The 20,153-nt window shown below is 36.2% G+C and overlaps 2 protein-coding genes and 5 long non-coding RNA genes across 11 annotated transcripts; 4 read left to right on the forward strand and 3 right to left on the reverse strand.

The window, feature by feature from the left end:
- Nucleotides 1-3,849: 3,849 nt before the first annotated feature.
- Nucleotides 3,850-4,427, forward strand: LOC148175663 (uncharacterized). Its single transcript, XR_015769898.1, has 3 exons — nt 3,850-3,942; nt 4,178-4,240; nt 4,294-4,427. It is a non-coding gene; the product is annotated as an uncharacterized LOC148175663 (long non-coding RNA).
- Nucleotides 4,428-4,458: 31 nt separating this feature from the next.
- Nucleotides 4,459-5,415, forward strand: LOC148175664 (uncharacterized). Its single transcript, XM_088033873.1, has 4 exons — nt 4,459-4,544; nt 4,591-4,749; nt 4,799-5,178; nt 5,242-5,415. The coding sequence occupies exons 1-3, from the start codon at nt 4,461-4,463 to the stop codon at nt 4,928-4,930; spliced, it is 375 nt and encodes a 124-aa protein (XP_087889999.1). The 5' UTR covers nt 4,459-4,460; the 3' UTR covers nt 4,931-5,178; nt 5,242-5,415.
- Nucleotides 5,416-8,438: 3,023 nt separating this feature from the next.
- On the forward strand, nt 8,439-9,828 carry LOC148175665 (uncharacterized). Its single transcript, XR_015769999.1, has 4 exons — nt 8,439-8,447; nt 8,483-8,660; nt 9,394-9,499; nt 9,739-9,828. It is a non-coding gene; the product is annotated as an uncharacterized LOC148175665 (long non-coding RNA).
- Nucleotides 9,829-10,088: 260 nt separating this feature from the next.
- On the forward strand, nt 10,089-14,304 carry LOC148175666 (uncharacterized). The gene is made up of 5 exons (XR_015769899.1): nt 10,089-10,231; nt 10,495-10,651; nt 10,705-11,321; nt 11,371-11,421; nt 14,122-14,304. It is a non-coding gene; the product is annotated as an uncharacterized LOC148175666 (long non-coding RNA).
- A 492-nt stretch (nt 14,305-14,796) lies between these two features.
- Nucleotides 14,797-16,186, reverse strand: LOC148175667 (uncharacterized). The gene is made up of 2 exons (XR_015769983.1): nt 16,096-16,186; nt 14,797-15,092 (listed from the first exon to the last, which is right to left on the reverse strand). It is a non-coding gene; the product is annotated as an uncharacterized LOC148175667 (long non-coding RNA).
- On the reverse strand, nt 16,138-18,252 carry LOC148175668 (uncharacterized). Its single transcript, XR_015769986.1, has 7 exons — nt 18,010-18,252; nt 17,509-17,645; nt 17,045-17,255; nt 16,693-16,745; nt 16,476-16,643; nt 16,276-16,398; nt 16,138-16,227 (listed from the first exon to the last, which is right to left on the reverse strand). It is a non-coding gene; the product is annotated as an uncharacterized LOC148175668 (long non-coding RNA).
- Nucleotides 18,253-18,652: 400 nt separating this feature from the next.
- On the reverse strand, nt 18,653-20,149 carry LOC148175669 (uncharacterized). Of its 5 annotated transcripts, none has more exons than XM_088034376.1 (5): nt 20,064-20,149; nt 19,862-20,017; nt 19,433-19,812; nt 19,053-19,267; nt 18,653-18,809 (listed from the first exon to the last, which is right to left on the reverse strand). In XM_088034376.1, exons 1-3 carry the CDS (start codon nt 20,145-20,147, stop codon nt 19,681-19,683), a joined length of 372 nt encoding a protein of 123 aa, XP_087890502.1. In that variant the 5' UTR covers nt 20,148-20,149; the 3' UTR covers nt 18,653-18,809; nt 19,053-19,267; nt 19,433-19,680. The 5 variants fall into 5 exon arrangements, with proteins under 5 accessions (XP_087890502.1, XP_087890501.1, XP_087890504.1 ...); XM_088034375.1 differs by having other exon boundaries at nt 19,053-19,371; XM_088034378.1 differs by lacking the exon at nt 19,053-19,267.
- Nucleotides 20,150-20,153: the final 4 nt, after the last annotated feature.

The following is a 20,153-nucleotide window of genomic DNA, read 5'->3' on the forward strand; positions in this document are numbered from 1 at the left end:
TAATGTGCAGACGCACGCAAAATGTACCTAACTTCCTACATGTACCTACGTGGATGAACCTGATTTCCCTTGGTAGTGTGTGTAGCAAAGAAACTTTCCCGTTTTTCGAGTCTTACCAATGAAAGGGTGGAATTTTCAGAAATTGATGAAGATTGTGATAAAATATTAAGTAAAGGAAGATTTTGCAAAGGGGCAAAAGAGAGAATGGCAGATAATGTAGAAAACTTCAACAGAAGTGTGGCAGAAGTAGTGTAAGAAGAAGGATAATTCAAGAAATTTCAGTAGACATGGGGAAAGAAGAAACAAACCTCTGGTAAAACAGTGGTATAAAAGAAAAATCCAATAGAATGACGAATGTAGAACAGAGGGGACAGCAATGGTATATTAAAACCCAGAATTCAGATCCTACCTTTGATGGCTTATTCAGCGTGGCCTCATCTTCCTCGAAAACGCTCTCACTGCATCGTCCACTGACTAATTGTTAATAACATATATAGTTTATGACTGATTTTACGTGAAAATTGTTCCAGAACTTTGTTAAGAAAAACATACTACTTAAGACGTGTTTTCAGAGTACGAAGAGACCAACAGAAGTCTTGTTGACTTTCCATTTTTCTTGGGAATGCTACGACATAAATAACGCAAGGTAAGATATTCATTTGAAGCTGTTTTAAGTTGATGTTGTGGAATCGATTTGCAGCAAGTTTCTGGTTCCTCGTTCTGGGAGGAAAAGTGTCCAAAAGAGATGTTCTGACTGCCACATGGAGGATTAAGATGTGAATTTCCAAATTAGGTCAGGAAATGGAGGATTCTGTAATCTTTGCTTTTGCATGTTTTTGCAACAATATCTCACAGCACTGTTGAAATTTTTAACAATTGGAAATGTTTTTTGAGAAATTCATCATTTGAAAACGTTGACTGTTGCGATCATGTTACGTTTCTTAAGATAGAAGGTAATTTAAGAACAAAACGGTACTGTTAATGAGCTCAGATTTGAAGATTGTTTGTTATGCTTTTTTTGTTCGTTGAGTATTATGGCGCTTGTGTAGTCAAAATCTGTTTATAGTATGATTGGTTATTCTCATAGTTGATTACTTGCATCCAATATTTTTTTTCTATATTTTTCAAACTGATCGTTGAACATGAATTAGGTGAATAATGAAAAATTCTGTTTTAGGAAGAACATGGAGGCATTTGTTTAAAACAAATCAAGGAGCATTTCATGAAGTAGAAGACGAAAATCGCGACGAAGACGAAGGAGGAGAAGAACGAACACTTGAAGTACACCATTCCGAATTTGAACTCAAAAGGACTTTACAAACGTTGGATAACTGCAAGGGCTCCTGATCATATTTTCATTGGAAATTTTGCCATTCTTTGATTAGGTAACTTGCACATGGCTTTAATGTTTGTTCCAAACTGGTAAGAAGACATTAAATTTGGTCTCATTTTACGCAGAATTTCACGCTGAATCCAAAAATATGATAATTTTTTAAAATTTGTCAATAAATAACCGAGTTATGGCCGTTTGAAATTTTGGGTTGTCGCCAGATGGCCAAATTTTTGAAGGTTCCAAACAATTCATGCTCGATATCTCGAAAACTATTTGAGATATTGGAATGCGGTTTGCGGCATCGTTTTTCTCGCGATTTTTTACATAAGAAATAGTTTTTAGATTTTCCAATAGTCGAAAGTTGCAAATTTTCGCAAAAATTCATGACTACAACTATGGCCAAACTTCTCATATCGATATCTCGCTTATTTTTTAGAGTAAACTTGAGTTATTATACATCAGTGAACGCAGAATTTTACGCAGATTTCAAATCTGGGATTTAAATTCAGATACGACAACAAATAACTGAGTTATGGCCGATTAAAGTTTCGGATAGTTGATTTTCATTTTTTCTCATTTTTCCCAATTTTCAAAGTTAAATATCTCGGAAACTATTAGAGATATTGAGATGCGGTTTGCGCCATCGTTTTTCTCGGCTCATTTTACGTTAGAAAAAGTGCTTAAAAGCCCAAAATTCGATAGTCGATTTTTCGCAAAAAAAATTGCGACTCAAACGATGAAAATTTTTCATTTTTTTTAATTTTTGGCATAACTCGCAAACTATTTGTCCTATAGATCTCAAATTTGGCCAGTAGATAGATTTTAAGCTCCTCTTTCGACTGATATATAATTCAATGCTATTAAACGTCATTTTCATTTGGAAAACATTGATTGAAAATCACCCTAAAATGATGTTTTACGCAGATTTTAAATCTGGGATTTAAATTCAGATACGACTGCAAATAATTGAATTATTCGATTGTTGTCCCACTTGTTTACAGGGTGGTCGTTGGGTGGTCGTTTTTCATATTTTTTTCCAAGTCCTGACTTTGGAATTTAAACCTACCACCTAGTGCGTTTAATTAAGGAGAAAAAAAGATGCTTAACTTCAGTTTTTGGTCGGGCGGAAATTCAATTTTTTTTGTGACCTTGAACATTTTAAAATCAACAATTTTATTAAAATCATGTACTCTTTGGTTAGAGAAAAAAAAACTTGTTACATTTCGATAATTTTTTTAAATAAAATTTTATCCTTTATGCATCCATGTTGCATTTTACCTCAAACCATATTGAAAAAAAAATTTTTTTTTGCTGTTTTAATTGTCCTCACCAACTTTCAAGTTTCTATATCAAAAAATAAAAAAAGGGTAGATTTTTAGAAATTAACATGTTGCATATCAAACGTCGCAGATTGAGTTTTAGATTCTAAATTTACATAAATAGTTTGGTATTTTATCAATAGTTTAGATTTTATTAAAGATTGAAAAAAAAATTGTTCATTTTGAAGGGTAATGTCATGTAAATGTAAATGTTTTTAGATGAATCGATAGATCTTTTGAAGGCGCAACTTTTTCGTCATAGATGCAAAATACGACAAACGTACCGTTTCGGAGATATTTGCGGTCAAAATTTATTATGAAAAGTGCGAAAAGTTTGTTTTACCTCCAACGTCCTGTGCTCGCGCTTAGTACTGCAAAGCTAAGACACACGTCGAAGCCCAGACCTATCTTCAGTCATCACAATATTAAATAAAACTAAAACCAAGTTCAGATTTGCTTTTTTGGTACTTTTTTGACTTTGTTGTCGTTGTTATATTTCAAGTCTTTTTACGCTCTCTGTCTTGACAAATATGGCTGCAGGTTGAAGTTGTCAGAAGTAGTAATTTTAATTTTAAATTTTCCTATAGTTTCAACAGTTAAAATCACACCGAAAATGCTCGCGTCTGATTGGTTGGAATTAAATGACGTACGCTTAAAGAAAAAAAGTTGTGTTGGTAGACAAGTAGAAGATTTCCTTTTTAAAATTAACTGTGTTTATTTTCTCGTTTTTCAAAAACCAAAAATGTGGTTCTAATTTCAGCTGAATCGGTTAGTAAAGAATCAATCCAAAAGTTTAGCCCTCTGGTGAGAGGACACGTGAACTAGCAACTTTGACGTTATTTCGCTAGATGGCTTTTATGCAAAAACTTCTCGCGATGTTTACAAAACAGGTTACGATTTTAAATCGATAATTTGTCTTGTTAGGGCTTTTGTACCTTTAAAAAGTATTCAGGTCTCGAGTCTGGTGTTATGTGTAAGTGAAAGTTACCGTTTTTATGTTTTTCCAAGTCTTCAAAATACGACGAGGTAATTTGATGTAACCTAATTTATGATGCGAAAAATGATTTTTATGTGATATATTGTTGCATTAGCTGTTGACAGAAACATAAATAAACATAAACTGTGCTACTTATGGACGTTGCGTCATGGATTTCTTAAATCTTCTGCTTTTAGGGACAAGAATGGAAGTGATTTCAAAATGGTTGTAGAAGTAAAAGGAGGCTAACGGAACTTGCAGAAAATTGAGTCAAGTCCGCAAAATGCTAGAGGAGAAATGCGAGATGCGAAAGGGTGAGTTTCAAAAACAATTTTAAATGTTTCTAAATTCGCAATTTGAATTTCTATTAGACTTGAAGTTAGACAAAAGATGCTTATTTTTGATTGGTTGAACGAATATGCTATTTGCTTTCAACCTAAGGAAACAAAAGTTACTATTCACCACGAAATCTTTAAGGTGTATTATTGGTTGCCTATATGCTACATATTCAAATGTCAATTTTTCTTCATCAAGACTACTTGTTTTCAGTTGGTGGTGGTGAAATTGATTTGCAACAAGTTTATGGATTCTCGCTGAAGTTTTGTAACACAGGTAAGCTGAAAATTGTTTGAATCACAGCTTCAACATGCTTTGTGGTATTTCAGGTTCAACATTATTTACAAAAACTTGGTCTATAGAAGATTATGGTTTTCTTATGACAGCCTTGATTATACCACCCATCTCCTGGTTGAATCCCAATAAGCTCGAGTGGATGTCAGCACGTTCTGCATTAACCTGAAGTAACTGACCATGCCCCAACAAAAGCCAAGTTATGGTCAAATGGTTAGAATGGAATGCAATCTACAAATCAGATTGTACCACTAGCGGTTACCCCCTAGCATTTCGTTACTTTGCGGTAAATTTGTATTTAAAATTGGAATTTTTGCTTATTTTTACCGTAGTTTCAGGCGCTTATCGTCGCTCAACGTGAAAAGAACGTGCAAGTTGTTGTCAAAGCTGAAGAAATCAGTCATTTGATGCTGCTTGGGCACAGTAAAGTGATCCAAGAACACATCACGGGAAAGGTGCTGTTTGACTGCGACGTGGATGAGCTGAAAAAGGTAAAACTCAAACTGGTTGGAGTCAAAGGTGAATGTTTTTTTTTCTTAGTTGCTGATGTCGTTTGGTGACTGGGAGATGTTCAAAATGTTGCTGATTTCATTGCAAGAGCACGAAGTTTGCAACGTTTCAAACATGATGAGTCTTCAAGCGTTCGCGCACCAAAACCCGAAAGTACCATAGTGTTCTCTAGAGAAAGACCCAAAGGAACTTGACCAACGCAAACAGAGCGTCATTGAGAACCAGTGGTCACGAAAGAAACTACTGCAAAGGCTGTTGAGGATATCTGCTGTCTTTTGAACTATTTTATGAAGTTAAGAAAAGATCAGGAAATGGAAACTCATGGAAAAAGAAAATTTTCACTTGTTTCTTGAAAATGCGAGTTCCTACAGGTTAAAAATGCATCGATTTTGGTTTAGGAAAGATGGAAGGTTTGTTTATTTTCTTTTCTCTCCATTCATGGTCTCATCTTTATATCTCTGTTGCGGCTGAAGCAAACAAGCAGACGCAATTAATTGACGGCTTCAGTTAACGTGAATAGTCAGCAACTGCAGAGAAAGTCAGAGCTGCTTCTACATGAAAAAACAAATCTTTTTAGGAAGGAGAAAAAAAAGGACAATGAAAATTGTAAGGATGTGGATGTGGACGTGGAAACGTGATTTCAACGGCCTTGTTGAAACTAAGCAGGACGTGGTGGTACTTTAAGTTTTGTTACTGTTTGAATTTCCCTCCATTTGTTCGATTTCCACTAGACTTGAAACGGACAAAAATGCTTTCTTCTGATTGGTTAAACGAAGTGTCATCTGTCATTAACCTTAGAAAACAAAATTTACTAAACTAGACAAAGTCACTAGCTTGTATTATTGGTTGCCTATGCGATGCATGTTCAGGCGTAGACATTTTTACTAATTAAGGCTTGTTTCAGAGTTGAAACGATTAATGATGATGCTGCTGCTTAAACAAGACAGCTACAAACATTTTTACTATCGACGTGTTCAATTCTCTGGAAATAGTACGAAAGAAATGATTCAAGTTGAAAGTTTCATTGGAAGTCTGTGGTGAAATCGCCTTCTGAAAATGGAAGTTCATGCATTCTGGATCCTTGTTTGGGAACACGTTTGACAACATCATTGTCGAGAAAACTTGTTTGATGACACTTCCTGCTGCTTTTGTTGATAGGAAATTTCACCTCTTGTTTATTTCAGGTAAGTTATACAGTTTTTCCAATTTTTAATTTCTCTAACTGAACTGAGATTTCAGTAGAAATTTACCAAATTCTCCAGGAGTAATCAGACCTGGTTTACACCGCAGATCCAGGACCTAGAGAACATTGTTAGCCAACTACACAGATAACACAGCGATTCTCGTCCGTGAAATCCTACAATACTGAAAATGCATCGCTGTTAGTTTAGGAAGGATAGGAGGTTTATTCAATTTCTTTTCTCTGTTCATGGTCTTATCTTTATGTCGGTTGCAGTTGAAGAAGACAATTGACGGCTTCACTTAACGTGAATAATTAGCAACTGCAGAGAAAGTCAGAGCTGCTTCTACATGAAGAACAGGAATCCTTTTAGGAAGGAGGAAGGAAAGAAGGACAATGAAGATTGCAAGGATGTGGACGCAGAAACGTGATTTCAACGACCTTGTTGAAACTAAGCAAGACGCGGTGGTACTCTTAAGTACGAAGTTGTGATGGCTCATTGTACCAACAAGTTAAAGGTTCGTTTTGCTTTCTTAAAACCACAAGTTCAGCATTCTTCTGCAAGGTTGCTTTCATCCAAAAACTTCTCCCGATGTTTACCGGTTTCAAATTTATTAGTTTTGTTGTTGTTTAGTTGTTAGTTTTGTCTTTTATGCTTTTCGAAAGTGTTTAACTCCACGGTTTGGTGTTGTGCGTAGCAAGTGGAAGTTTTTCATGTTTTCTGCGATCGAGGTAATTGGATGTGACCTAATTTATTACAAAAAACGATTTTTACGTGAAAGATTGTTCCAGAACTTTGTTTAGAAAAACATACTACTTAAGACGTGTTTTCAGAGTACGAAGAGAACAACAGAATTCTTGTTGACTTTCTAGTTTTCCTGGGAATGCTACGACATAAATTACGCAAGTCAACAACTTTATTTGAAGCTGTTTTAAGTTGGTGTTGTGGAATGGATTTGCAGCAAGTTTTCGGTTCCTCGTTCTGGGAGGATGTCCTAAAATAGATGTCCCGACTGCCACATGAAGGATTACGATGTGAATTCCCAAATTAGGTCAGGAAGTGGAGGATTCTATAATCTTTTCTTTTGCATGTTTTTGTAACAAAATCTCACAGCACTGTTGAAAATATTAACAATTGTAAATATTTTTTGAGAAATTCATCGTTTGGAAACTTTGGCTGTTGCGATCTTGTCTCGTTTATTAATTTAAGAACGAAAGTGTACAGTTAAACTATGAGCTCAGATTTGAAGATTGTTGTGCTTTTTTTTGTTCTTTGCGTATTATGGCGCTTGTGTAGTCAAGTTGATTAATTGCACCCAACACTTTTCTTTTGTATTGTTCAAACCGCTCGTTGAACATGAATTAGGTGATTAATGAAAAAAACTGTTTCAGGAAGAACATGGAGGCATTTGTTTACAACAAATCAAGGAGCATTTCATGAAGTAGAAGACGAAGGAGAAGAACGAACACTTAAAGTACACCAGTTTGCATTTGAACTCAAAAGGACTTTATAGTCGTTGAGATGTTGAATAACTACAAGGACATGAAGAAATCCAAAGACGTGTGACGTGGAGGTCGAAAATCAACTTTGGTATAGCCAACATACTTGTCAGAAACGTATATTTAGTATAATTTGTGGAGGAAGTTGTTGGAAGTCGTTTAATGATGGATGATAACTGCGATCACTGTGAGTTCACCTCAAGAAATCAACAGAAATATTTTATGGTTTGTAGAGGTCTTTTCTTGACCATCTTTTTATTAGAGATTTTGCTATTCCTTGATTAGGTAATTTGCACATGTCCTTAATTTTTGTTTACCAAACTGGCAAGAAGACATTAAATTTGTCAACTTAAAGAATTGCTGCGAAATTGTTTGAGTTTTTTTCCATGTTGTCAAAATAAATTTCCACTGGACTTGTACAAAGGGCAAAAATACTTGCATTTGATTGGTTGAGTGAATTTGTGTTTTCGTGCCTACCAGTAATTGTGCCTACTCGTCGACTTTTAGGCATTTTGATGAATTAAAAAAAAAATGACATTTGACATTTGTGATTTTAGTTTTCTGGAAAGTGGCTGAGAAAAGCAAAGAGAGTAAAAGGGGCTGCGGTTGTCTTCTAGTATCAACTTCCTGGAAATGAAACACAAGTAATTGGTAAAAGTAGGAATCCATTTTTTTCTTTTTGCAATCAGAATTACAAAAAAAATTTTTTTCATCAATTGTGATAATGGAATTTGTGTTGTGTTCTTGAAACTGTACACACAAGACGTTTTGTTCGCTTGTCTTTGCACAAGTTCTTTGCGATGTGTTTATTAAAGTTACTCAACTGCACAAGATGTAATTTAGTTAATTTCCGTTTTTTGTCTAATATTGAATAATGGATTATCAGGGTTTTGTTGTTGTTTCAAAATCGTTTCATTACTTGGCGTTTTCTTGTGGATTTGAGTTGTTACAATAATTTCTTTTGTTTGTTGTAAAAAAACGGGAAATCTGATGTTTATTGCAGACGGTTTTTAACTAATTTTTAAATCTTTCAGGAAAGAGAAGTTGTGGAATTATTTGGAGTAAAAGAAACCAATTTCCGGCTTTTACAACCGGTTCAGCAAGCAACCAATCATGCAGCGAACGAACTTCTTTATTTAGTAAGCAAGGAGATTTTGACTTTCTATCAAGAAGTGAAGAATCACCATCATAGCTGCAAAGTGAAGAGACAGGGTGAGTTTTTAAAAATGAAAAGTTTGTTGCTACTTGTACTGTCTCTGTTGATGGTTTGATGTGGTCTTACAGACAAACACAATCAAACTATGAACAAGAATTGAAACTAGCTACAACCAACCGAAATGAGCCAACTTTTACTTCCGCAATCATATTTTAATTAGTTCAATTTGTTATAAATCTAAATTTTGGAGTTTGTCGATTTTCGCTTTTAACCAGTCCATTGCTCTATTAGAATGCCAAGATGACTTAACAAACGGCAGAAATTTTTGAGCGAGTAATTTTTTTAGGATATCGCACTGCAGTAGAGCATTTTTTGACTTATTTGATTTGATTGATTAAAACTGGCATCACTGCAAAGATAGATTTTTATTATGTTTATAGAACTTTAGGAAAATGAGAACTAGTTGCAGCTTCTGGCTGGGTGAGACATTATTTATTTGTTCTCTCTGGTAATTACCAAATATATTATAAACATGTTATGTAAGCTTAAGCCGCGATTCCACTTGCTTGTTCTAGCCTAGACCAGACAGGCATCTAAGATTTGAGTGACGTTTTTATAATTCTTCAGCCCCTTTCTGTGTTTAAAACATAAGATAAAACATTAAGATGCAATTGCACCCCTAACTACGCAGAAAGGGACTGAAGAATTATAAAAACGTCTCTCAAAATCTTGGATGTCTGGTCTGGTCTTAGAGTTCAGCAGACTTGGGTAACTTTTCAATTTTTCCAGTTTACCAATGCGGATGAGCTTAATCTGAGAACTTTTATGGTTTTCGTGAAGTCTCGTGGTTCAGACGTTTCCTGGATGCAGTCTGGGATCAACAATCACGCGAAAGGTTGGGCCCTTTCGACTACAGCATCACTTCTTATGCAAAAACGTTTTTGGATAGGAAATTTCATCTTTTGTTATGAGAGTAATTTGCACTTCTTTGATTTTTTGTTTGTCAAACTGTCCACTCCATGTTATTCAAATTTTACTAAACTTAAATATGGCCAAAAATTTATTCTTCCGATTGGTTGTTTCGAAGTCGCTGATTTTCTTGTATTCTTGGTTGTGATTTTTGAATGTTTTCAGGGAAGAGAAGAGTACAGAATAGACGTCTCAACGGCCACATGGAGGATTTTTTGGCAATGAGAAATTCATCATTTGGAAACTTTTGATACAAATATGATTTCCGTCGTTTTGGTTGTTGTTGATGGAAATCGTGAAAATTCAGCGTTTTTGATTGGGTAAGCTGCACATTTCTTTTAATTTTTGTTTTTAAACTTGAAGGAAGACATTAAACTTGCGAATTTCAAGTAATTGCTGTGAAAAAAGTTAGAATTTTCCTCTAAATTGTCAAAATAAATTTCCACTGGACTTGTACAATGGGCAAAAATACTTGCTTCTGATTGGTTCAGTGAATTACGTATTTTTGTGCCTACCAGAAATTGTCCCTACTATCGACTTTTAGGCATTTTGATGCATTTAAAAAAAATGACATTTGTGATTTTAGTGCTCTAGAAAATGGTTGGTTCTGCATCAATTTCTCGGAAATAAAACAGCAGTGATTGCTAAGTACACATTTGTAAGAACACATTTCATTTTTTTTTCATTTTGGATAATTACGTAATCATTAACATTTGTTTTAACTGTAAATGTAAATCTTTGGACTTGTGTGGACGTTTCTGGTCTGACTACTGAAAAACATTAACAGAATAGAAAAATGTAGCAAAGTGAATTAGACTTTCAATTAGAACTCTATTGGTAAAAAAGTGACTAGAGATAAACCAAAATTACAAAATTTCGACTATAGTTTATTATTTAATAATTCAAACGGTCTTGTTTCAGATTACCTTCGATGAGTGGAGTGGGAATGACCAACTGCATTGATGGACAAATTGGCAAGAGTTAATCGATGGTGGGTGGATAGCCTCAGCTAAAGTTGTTTTCAAGATGGAAGTAGCAGGGGTTCAGTTGTTGGAGAGAAAAAAGATGCTAAACAATGGTAAGCGTTTTTTTTCTATTTGCTGATCCCAATAACCGGAAGTTTTATTCCAGATTCAGATTGCTTCAGAAATCTTTAATTACTATGTTTTCTATAAATTAGATCTCTATCAAATTTTGAATTTCCCTTTTTTTTTATTTTGATTAGACTTGAGAACTTGAGACAGTGTATTAGCTATACCAACACAATTAAGAAAGTAGGCTCGAACTTTATCTGTAGGGGGCTTAGGACACTGAGCTAGGAGCGGGAGTTTAAGTTAGTTGTCGGTAGAAACACAACTGCCCTTCTTCACAAAACTAACATAGTTGCAGTCAGTATAGGTTTAAAACTTTTTTTATTTATAAAATGATTATGTTAGCATTGTCTAGGAGTGTAGACGCACTTTACGGGATACCTTGGTCAAAATGCTCACCCACGGGATAGGCTTTGTCTGAATACCGACGGCCGAGTTAATTTTGGGTTCACCAAAATCTCCTACGGTGCTTGTGTTCGCGGGGGTTGACTTTGATACACTAAAATTCATTCTGTCCACCATTTCTATTGAATTTCTCTATTCATCCATCTTCATTATGCCGTGCAACGTGTTGGAAACTTCATGAGTTGATTTGGACAGAAGAAGAAGAAGAAAGAAGCGGTGGCACTCCTAGGCTCGAAATTGTGTCGGTAGAAGGTTTGTTTCGCTTTTGCAAGTTTAGTGTGTTCATAGTTTAATTTTTTAGATCTGGCGAACACTTGAAAATGCCTGGATGATGGATAGCTGTGAAACTGAGGTGAGCCGGTTGGCTAAACTCTTTGATCTTGTATGAATTGCCGAAATTCACGCCCTTGTCTCTTTTTTTTGTATCGTCTTGTCGCTGTTTTGAATCTAAATCGCCAACTTCGCGTTTCTAAACTTAAAAACCTCAAATTCGGGCTCTCATCCCTTCTTTTGCTTCGCTCTGTCGCCGTTTTTAGTCTAAATCACTAACTTCGCGTTTGTAAACTTAAAATCATCGAATTCACGCCCTTGTCCCTTTTTTTTGCTTTGTTCTGTCGCTGTTTTTAGTCTAAATTGCTAACTTTGCGTTTCTAAACTTAAAATCCTCGAATTCGCATCGCTCTATCGCTGTTTTCAGTCTAAATTGCTAACTTTGCGTTTGTAAACTTAAAAACCTCGAATTCGCGCACTTGTCCCTTTTTTTCGCATCGCTCTGTCGCTGTTTTTAGTCTAAATCGCTAATTTCGCGTTTCTAAACTTAAAAACCTCAAATTCGCGCCCTTGTCCCTTTTTTTCGCATCGCTCTGTCGCTGTTTTTTGTCTAAATCGCTAACTTCGCGTTTCTAAACTTAAAACCCTCAAATTCGCGCCCTTTTCCCTTTTTTTCGCATCGCTCTGTCGCTGTTTTTTGTCTAAATTGCTAACTTCGCGTTTCTAAACTTAAAACCCTCGAATTCGCGCCCTTTTCCCTTTTTTTCGCATCGCTCTGTCGCTGTTTTTTGTCTAAATCGCTAACTTCGCGTTTCTAAACTTAAAACCCTCGAATTCGCGCCCTTGTCCCTTTTTTTCGCATCGCTCTATCGCTGTTTTTTGTCTAAATTGCTAACTTCGCGTTTCTAAACTTAAAACCCTCGAATTCGCGCCCTTGTCCCTTTTTTTCGCATCGCTCTATCGCTGTTTTTAGTATAAATCGCTAACTTCGCGTTTCTAAACTTAAAAACCTCAAATTCGCGCCCTTGTCCCTTTTTTTCGCATCGCTCTATCGCTGTTTTTAGTCTAAATCGCTAACTTCGCGTTTCTAAACTTAAAAACCTCAAATTCGCGCCCTTGTCCCTTTTTTTCGCATCGCTCTATCGCTGTTTTTAGTCTAAATCGCTAACTTCGCGTTTCTAAACTTAAAACCCTCAAATTCGCGCCCTTGTCCCTTTTTTTCGCATCGCTCTATCGCTGTTTTTAGTCTAAATCGCTAACTTCGCGTTTCTAAACTTAAAAACCTCAAATTCGCGCCCTTGTCCCTTTTTTTCGCATCGCTCTATCGCTGTTTTTAGTCTAAATTGCTAACTTCGCGTTTCTAAACTTAAAACCCTCGAATTCGCGCCCTTGTCCCTTTTTTTCGCATCGCTCTATCGCTGTTTTTAGTCTAAATTGCTAACTTCGCGTTTCTAAACTTAAAACCCTCGAATTCGCGCCCTTGTCCCTTTTTTTCGCATCGCTCTATCGCTGTTTTTTGTCTAAATTGCTAACTTCGCGTTTCTAAACTTAAAAACCTCAAATTCGCGCCCTTGTCCCTTTTTTTCGCATCGTTCTATCGCTGTTTTTTGTCTAAATTGCTAACTTCGCGTTTCTAAACAAACCTCAAATTCGCGCCCTTGTCCCTTTTTTTCGCATCGCTCTATCGCTGTTTTTAGTCTAAATCGCTAACTTCGCGTTTCTAAACTTAAAAACCTCAAATTCGCGCCCTTGTCCCTTTTTTTCGCATCGCTCTATCGCTGTTTTTAGTCTAAATTGCTAACTTCGCGTTTCTAAACTTAAAACCCTCGAATTCGCGCCCTTGTCCCTTTTTTTCGCATCGCTCTATCGCTGTTTTTAGTCTAAATTGCTAACTTCGCGTTTCTAAACTTAAAACCCTCGAATTCGCGCCCTTGTCCCTTTTTTTCGCATCGCTCTATCGCTGTTTTTTGTCTAAATTGCTAACTTCGCGTTTCTAAACTTAAAAACCTCAAATTCGCGCCCTTGTCCCTTTTTTTCGCATCGCTCTATCGCTGTTTTTAGTCTAAATTGCTAACTTCGCGTTTCTAAACTTAAAACCCTCAAATTCGCGCCCTTGTCCCTTTTTTTCGCATCGCTCTATCGCTGTTTTTAGTCTAAATCGCTAACTTCGCGTTTCTAAACTTAAAAACCTCAAATTCGCGCCCTTGTCCCTTTTTTTCGCATCGCTCTATCGCTGTTTTTTGTCTAAATCGCTAACTTCGCGTTTCTAAACTTAAAACCTCAAATTCGCGCCCTTGTCCCTTTTTTTCGCATCGCTCTATCGCTGTTTTTAGTCTAAATCGCTAACTTCGCGTTTCTAAACTTAAAACCCTCGAATTCGCGCCCTTGTCCCTTTTTTTCGCATCGCTCTATCGCTGTTTTTTGTCTAAATCGCTAACTTTGCGTTTCTAAACTTAAAAACCTCAAATTCGCGCCCTTGTCCCTTTTTTTCGCATCGCTCTATCGCTGTTTTTAGTCTAAATTGCTAACTTCGCGTTTCTAAACTTAAAACCCTCAAATTCGCGCCCTTGTCCCTTTTTTTCGCATCGCTCCATTGCTGTTTTCAGTTTCAATCGCTAACTTCGCTTTTGTCAATTTGAAATTGCCAAAATTCGCGTTTTTGTCACATTTTTTTAATCTGAAAAGTGTCGCAATTTGTCTCTCGCGAGCCACTGAATCAAGTAATTGAAAAATGTTCCCAAAAAGTCCATAAATTAATTCTAATTAATGTATTTTGTTTCAGTGTCTCAAAAACTTGTTTTTTGCTTTGAGAACTTGGACCTGGAGTGTGCCACTCTGTAGAGGAGTTCGTCGTTCGCAGCAGTTGGTGTTCTTCTTCAAAACCGCGGCAAGAAACTATTGAAAATTGTTAAAATTTGAATTAATTTTTGTACCTGGTTAATTAATAAAGTCGATAATAGATGGCGCTAATTGTTACCTCTCCCGAACACTTGACTCCTCCAAAACTATAAAAGAGTGCTTAAAAAAATGGGGAAAGGGAGGTGGGGACCGGACCCCAACCTCCACTATCCGACAAGCTTCAATAAGAAAGTGTCTATTCTTTGTGATGTTAATATGAGAGATATAATAATAGACAGTGTCTATTATTTATAATGTTAATAATATAATAGACACGAAAGTGTCTATTATATTATTCACGTTTTACAGTTTTCTTTAATGACAATTTTGAGCTTTTGCTACTCATTGATAGATGGCGCCACCGTTTTTAATTTTTAGAAAGGTGAAATATAATTTTTGAAAAGTTAAAATTTTTAAGAATTCTAAAATTTTTGTCAATGACAATTTACTATAAATATTCTTAACTTTCGCTACCCGCGTGTAGATGGCGTCACTTCACAAATTTTTGCTAAATATTTACAGAATTATAACTTAAAATTGTGTAAAAAAAATTAAATAATTTAAATAAATTTTTATTCATGTAAGAAAAAACTACAACAAATTTTACAATTTATTACATGGCGAGGTAGCACAGGCAGCCGCTTCTTTCTTGGGGAGCTTCTCCACCTTCGCGAGGATGGCTTCAAACATCCTAGATGCCTTGTAGATGGTTTCCGTGTGACTGTGAAGATGCCGACTTGGACTCCTCTGATCCACTGAAGTTGGGCGGGCATATGAGAGAGTGAAACTGAGCAACTCTTCATCCAGGAGGCGTTGGCTTTGGGAATCTGGATTCTCCGCTGTCCTCACTTTCATCTGGAATTTTCACCAATGAAAGAAAAATATTTCGAGCAATGCCTAAATGTAGGCAACCAACAATTCACAGCCAATCACAACAAAGAATTTACCAAGTTCAAATCCACCAATCAAAAGTAAGCAATTTAAGCAAAGAAGTTAGCCGCGCCAATGTAAAGCACCACAAAAACGTGTATTGTTGGTTGCCTATAATAAAAATCCTTTAATAAATGTTCATTTGTAGAAATAGGCTACCGGACACCAGAAAAATAGATGCATTTTATTATGTTTATGAGTTACGTATACGCATGAATCAATTACCAAACAGATTTTTTGTTCTCCAAAGGTCGGAATTATTAGCTAAATATTCGTTTGAAATCCAGCTTCGCGCTGTTAGTTTAAATAAGTCTTCAGTGACTACGTCATAACTCCTTTCTATGCATATGAATTGAGAAAACGCATACGTCAACGGAATGTTGCATTGGTGAGAGTGAGATAGAGTAATCGTAATAATTCCTAACTGGTTTCCGATTTATAGCACACTTGTGTCAACCAATCAGAAGTTTTGTTTTCATAAGTCAGGTCAGGAATCATCTGCACCGAACGTCATCTGTCCATTTTCGCTTTTCGATTATTGCAGCCCTAAAGTAAGAAAGATACAAAAACTGCAGCAATTCACGTTCTGCACACACATTTTATGCATTCATAACCTCAATTCAAACTCAACTTCATCGTTTTCAACAATGACCTCGGCATTACCTGTACAGCCAATAGGCGTCGACTAAGAAGTTGTTACGTCACCAAGGCGCGTGTTTGAAACTATCCATTTTTTAAATAATTTTTTTTGGTATAAATAAAGTGCGCAAAAAAAATGGACACTGATTTTTAATGTTTTCAGACTGGACAGATTTATTTTTTGAAATAAAAAAAAAACAGTCCGGTAGCCTATTGGTTGTAAAATGGTACAGTATCTAATTATTAGAGACGTTGTGATTCCACAAAATTGATATTAAGACTTGTTTACCTGGTAATTTTGATGGAAATGTCATATTAGCGCTCAAATCCACTCACTCCTCCGTTGCGGTAAAAATCGCTCTGCCAAGTATTTCTAGGTGGAGTGGATCTCCATATTTGCAACTTCATAGTCCTTCAACATCTGAAAAATGAGATGAATCCACAGTCAAGTAGATTGGTTAAAACAAACCTTGTATTGCATGTTGTCATCAGCGTGAACTCGACTGTAGCATCAGCACTCTGTTGCTTGTAGACGCACTCTCGACATCATTTCTTGTTTCAAGCGACCTTTGGAAGTTAACCAGAACTTTCCCTAACAAAAAAAAATAAAAAACTCATTAAACAGAAAAAAGTCGCTATAAAACCATTTAACAATGAAACAACTTTTACCGGTGACAGAAGAGATACATATGAAGTGTTTCACGCCATGATGATAAATCTCTTGGAGACCACATCTTCTCCAATTCGCCATTTCCTAGTGAGCCGAGGGGCGCATCAACAAAGCAGCAAAACACGAATCCAAAAAGGAAACACTAGCTTTGTAAGCTCGCAGTGTGGCTACAACAAACTTGTTTAACTTTCATAACCCCTTGAAGTTTCATCCTACCTTTGTACTCCTCTTGCGCTTCCAACAAACACCACCTGCTCGGCATGTTCTAGCTAAAACAATATGCTTTCAATATTCAAGTATAGAAAAAAAAGAAGAGAGTCAGGACGATGAACAGATTTGACTACACAAGTGCCGTTATATTTACAAACAAAACAGTAGTCAATTCTAAACTCGTAGTTAAACTGTACACGTTCGTTCTTAAATAACTTTATATCTAAAAGACGAAGCAAGATCGCGGCTACAAAAATTCCAAATCGTACTTCAAATTGTTAAAAATACCAACAGTGTTGTGAGATCTTGTTACAAAAACATGCAAATGCAAAAATTACAGAATACTCCGCTTTCTGACCTATTTTGGAAATTCACATCATATCCTCCATGTGTTAGTAGATCCATCTCTTCTGTACACTTTTCCTCTCAGAATGAACATTGAGAAACTTGTTGCAAATGCACTTCACCAACACCAACTTCAAATGAAGTTCTTAACTTGCATAATTTATGTCGTAGCATTCCAAGGAAAACTAGAAAGTCAACAAGTATTCTCCTGGTCTCTTCATATTCTGAAAACATGTCTAAATTAGTAGAAATTATAACGCTTGAACTGCAGCATATAGGCAACCAATAATACATCTTAATGATGTCGCTGTGTAGTAACTTTTGTTTTCTTAGGTTGATGTCAAGTTTGCACATTTGTTTAACCAATCAAAAGTAAGCAGTTTTGTCCACTTCAAGTCTAGTGGAAACTGAACAAAAAGGAGGGAAGTTCAAAGTGCAAATTTAGCAACTAAACCTAAAATAATTCTTAAAACTCACCCTGTCAAAATAAAAAGATTTGGCATCTAGTATTTCCCTCAAACTTTAGCACTTTGCGACAATAACTCGACTTTGTGCAGGTTACGCTGGCCTCCTTTTACTTCTACAACTTTTTAAAATCACCTCTGTTCTTGTCCCTAAAAGCAGAAGATTAGTTAGACTGAAAACCATGACGCAACGTTTATAAGTAGAAAGTTTTTCTTAACAAAGTCACGCGACAATCTTTCACGTAAAAATAGTTTTTTTGTAATAAATTAGGTCACATCAAATCACCTCAATTGCATTTTGAAGACTTGAGAAAACATGAAAAACTTCCACTTGCTACGCACAACACCAAACCGTGGAGTTAAACACTTTCGAAAAGCATAAAAGACAAAACTAACAACTAAACAACAACAAAACTAATAAATTTGAAACCGGTAAACATCGGGAGAAGTTTTTGGATGAAAGCAACCTTGCAGAAGAATGCTGAACTTGTGGTTTTAAGAAAGCAAAACGAACCTTTAACTTGTTGGTACAATGAGCCATCAGATCAGAACTTCGTACTTAAGAGTACCACCGCGTCTTGCTTAGTTTCAACAAGGCCGTTCAAATCACGTTTCTGCGTCCACATCCTTGCAATCTTCATTGTCCTTCTTTCCTTCCTCCTTTCTAAAAGGATTCTTGTTCTTCATGTAGAAGCAGCTCTGACTTTCTCTGCAGTTGCTAATTATTCACGTTAAGTGAAGCCGTCAATTGTCTTCTTCAGCTGCAACCGACATAAAGATAAGACCATGAACAGAGAAAAGAAATTGAATAAACCTCCTATCCTTCCTAAACTAACAGCGATGCATTTTCAGTATTGTAGGATTTCACGGACGAGAATCGCTGTGTTATCTGTGTAGTTGGCTAACAATGTTCTCTAGGTCCTGGGTCCTGGATCTGCGGTGTAAACCAGGTCTGATTACTCCTGGAGAATTTGGTAAATTTCTACTGAAATCTTCAGTTCAGTTAGAGAAATTGGAAAAACTGTATAACTTACCTGAAATAAACAAGAGGTGAAATTTCCTATCAACAAAAGCAGCAGGAAGTGTCATCAAACAAGTTTTCTCGACAATGATGTTGTCAAACGTGTTCCCAATCAAGGATCCAGAATGCATGAACTTCCATTTTCAGAAGGCGATTTCACCACTGACTTCCAATGAAACTTTCAACTTGAATCATTTCTTTCGTACCATTTCCAGAGAATTGAACACGTCGATAGTAAAAATGTTTGTAGCTGTCTTGTTTAAGCAGCAGCATCATCATTAATCGTTTCAACTCTGAAACAAGCCTTAATTAGTAAAAATGTCTACGCCTGAACATGCATCGCATAGGCAACCAATAATACAAGCTAGTGACTTTGTCTAGTTTAGTAAATTTTGTTTTCTAAGGTTAATGACAGATGACACTTCGTTTAACCAATCAGAAGAAAGCATTTTTGTCCGTTTCAAGTCTAGTGGAAATCGAACAAATGGAGGGAAATTCAAACAGTAACAAAACTTAAAATTATTCTTGAAACTCACCCTGTTAAAATAAATCGAATCTTCCGGAAAAATGCTGAACTTGTTAGTTTTAAGAAAGTAAAACAAACTTTCAATTTGTCGGTACAATGAGCCATCACAACTTTATACCAAAAGTACCACCACGTCTTGCTTAGTTTCAACAAGGCCGTTGAAATCACGTTTCCACGTCCACATCCACATCCTTACAATTTTCATTGTCCTTTTTTTTCTCCTTCCTAAAAAGATTTGTTTTTTCATGTAGAAGCAGCTCTGACTTTCTCTGCAGTTGCTGACTATTCACGTTAACTGAAGCCGTCAATTAATTGCGTCTGCTTGTTTGCTTTAGCCGCAACAGAGATAAAGATGAGACCATGAATGAAGAGAAAAGAAAATAAACAAACCTTCCATCTTTCCTAAACCAAAATCGATGCATTTTTAGCCTGTAGGAACTCGCATTTTCAAGAAACAAGTGAAAATTTTCTTTTTCCATGAGTTTCCATTTCCTGATCTTTTCTTAATTTCAAAAAATAGTTCAAAAGACAGCAGATATCCTCAACAGCCTTTGCAGTAGTTTCTTTCGTGACCACTGGTTCTTAATGACGCTCTGTTTGCGTTGGTCAAGTTCCTTTGGGTCTTTCTCTAGAGAACACTATGGTACTTTCGGGTTTTGGTGCGCGAACGCTTGAAGACTCATCATGTTTGAAACGTTGCAAACTTCGTGCTCTTGCAATGAAATCAGCAACATTTTGAACATCTCCCAGTCACCAAACGACATCAGCAACTAAGAAAAAAAAACATTCACCTTTGACTCCAACCAGTTTGAGTTTTACCTTTTTCAGCTCATCCACGTCGCAGTCAAACAGCACCTTTCCCGTGATGTGTTCTTGGATCACTTTACTGTGCCCAAGCAGCATCAAATGACTGATTTCTTCAGCTTTGACAACTTGCACGTTCTTTTCACGTTGAGCGACGATAAGCGCCTGAAACTACGGTAAAAATAAGCAAAAATTCCAATTTTAAATACAAATTTACCGCAAAGTAACGAAATGCTAGGGGGTAACCGCTAGTGGTACAATCTGATTTGTAGATTGCATTCCATTCTAACCATTTGACCATAACTTG

This window comes from Gnatocerus cornutus, chromosome 4, assembly GCF_029298725.1.
Source record: "Gnatocerus cornutus isolate USDA-ARS CGAHR chromosome 4, icGnaCorn1.1, whole genome shotgun sequence".
Classification (NCBI taxonomy): domain Eukaryota; kingdom Metazoa; phylum Arthropoda; class Insecta; order Coleoptera; family Tenebrionidae; genus Gnatocerus; species Gnatocerus cornutus.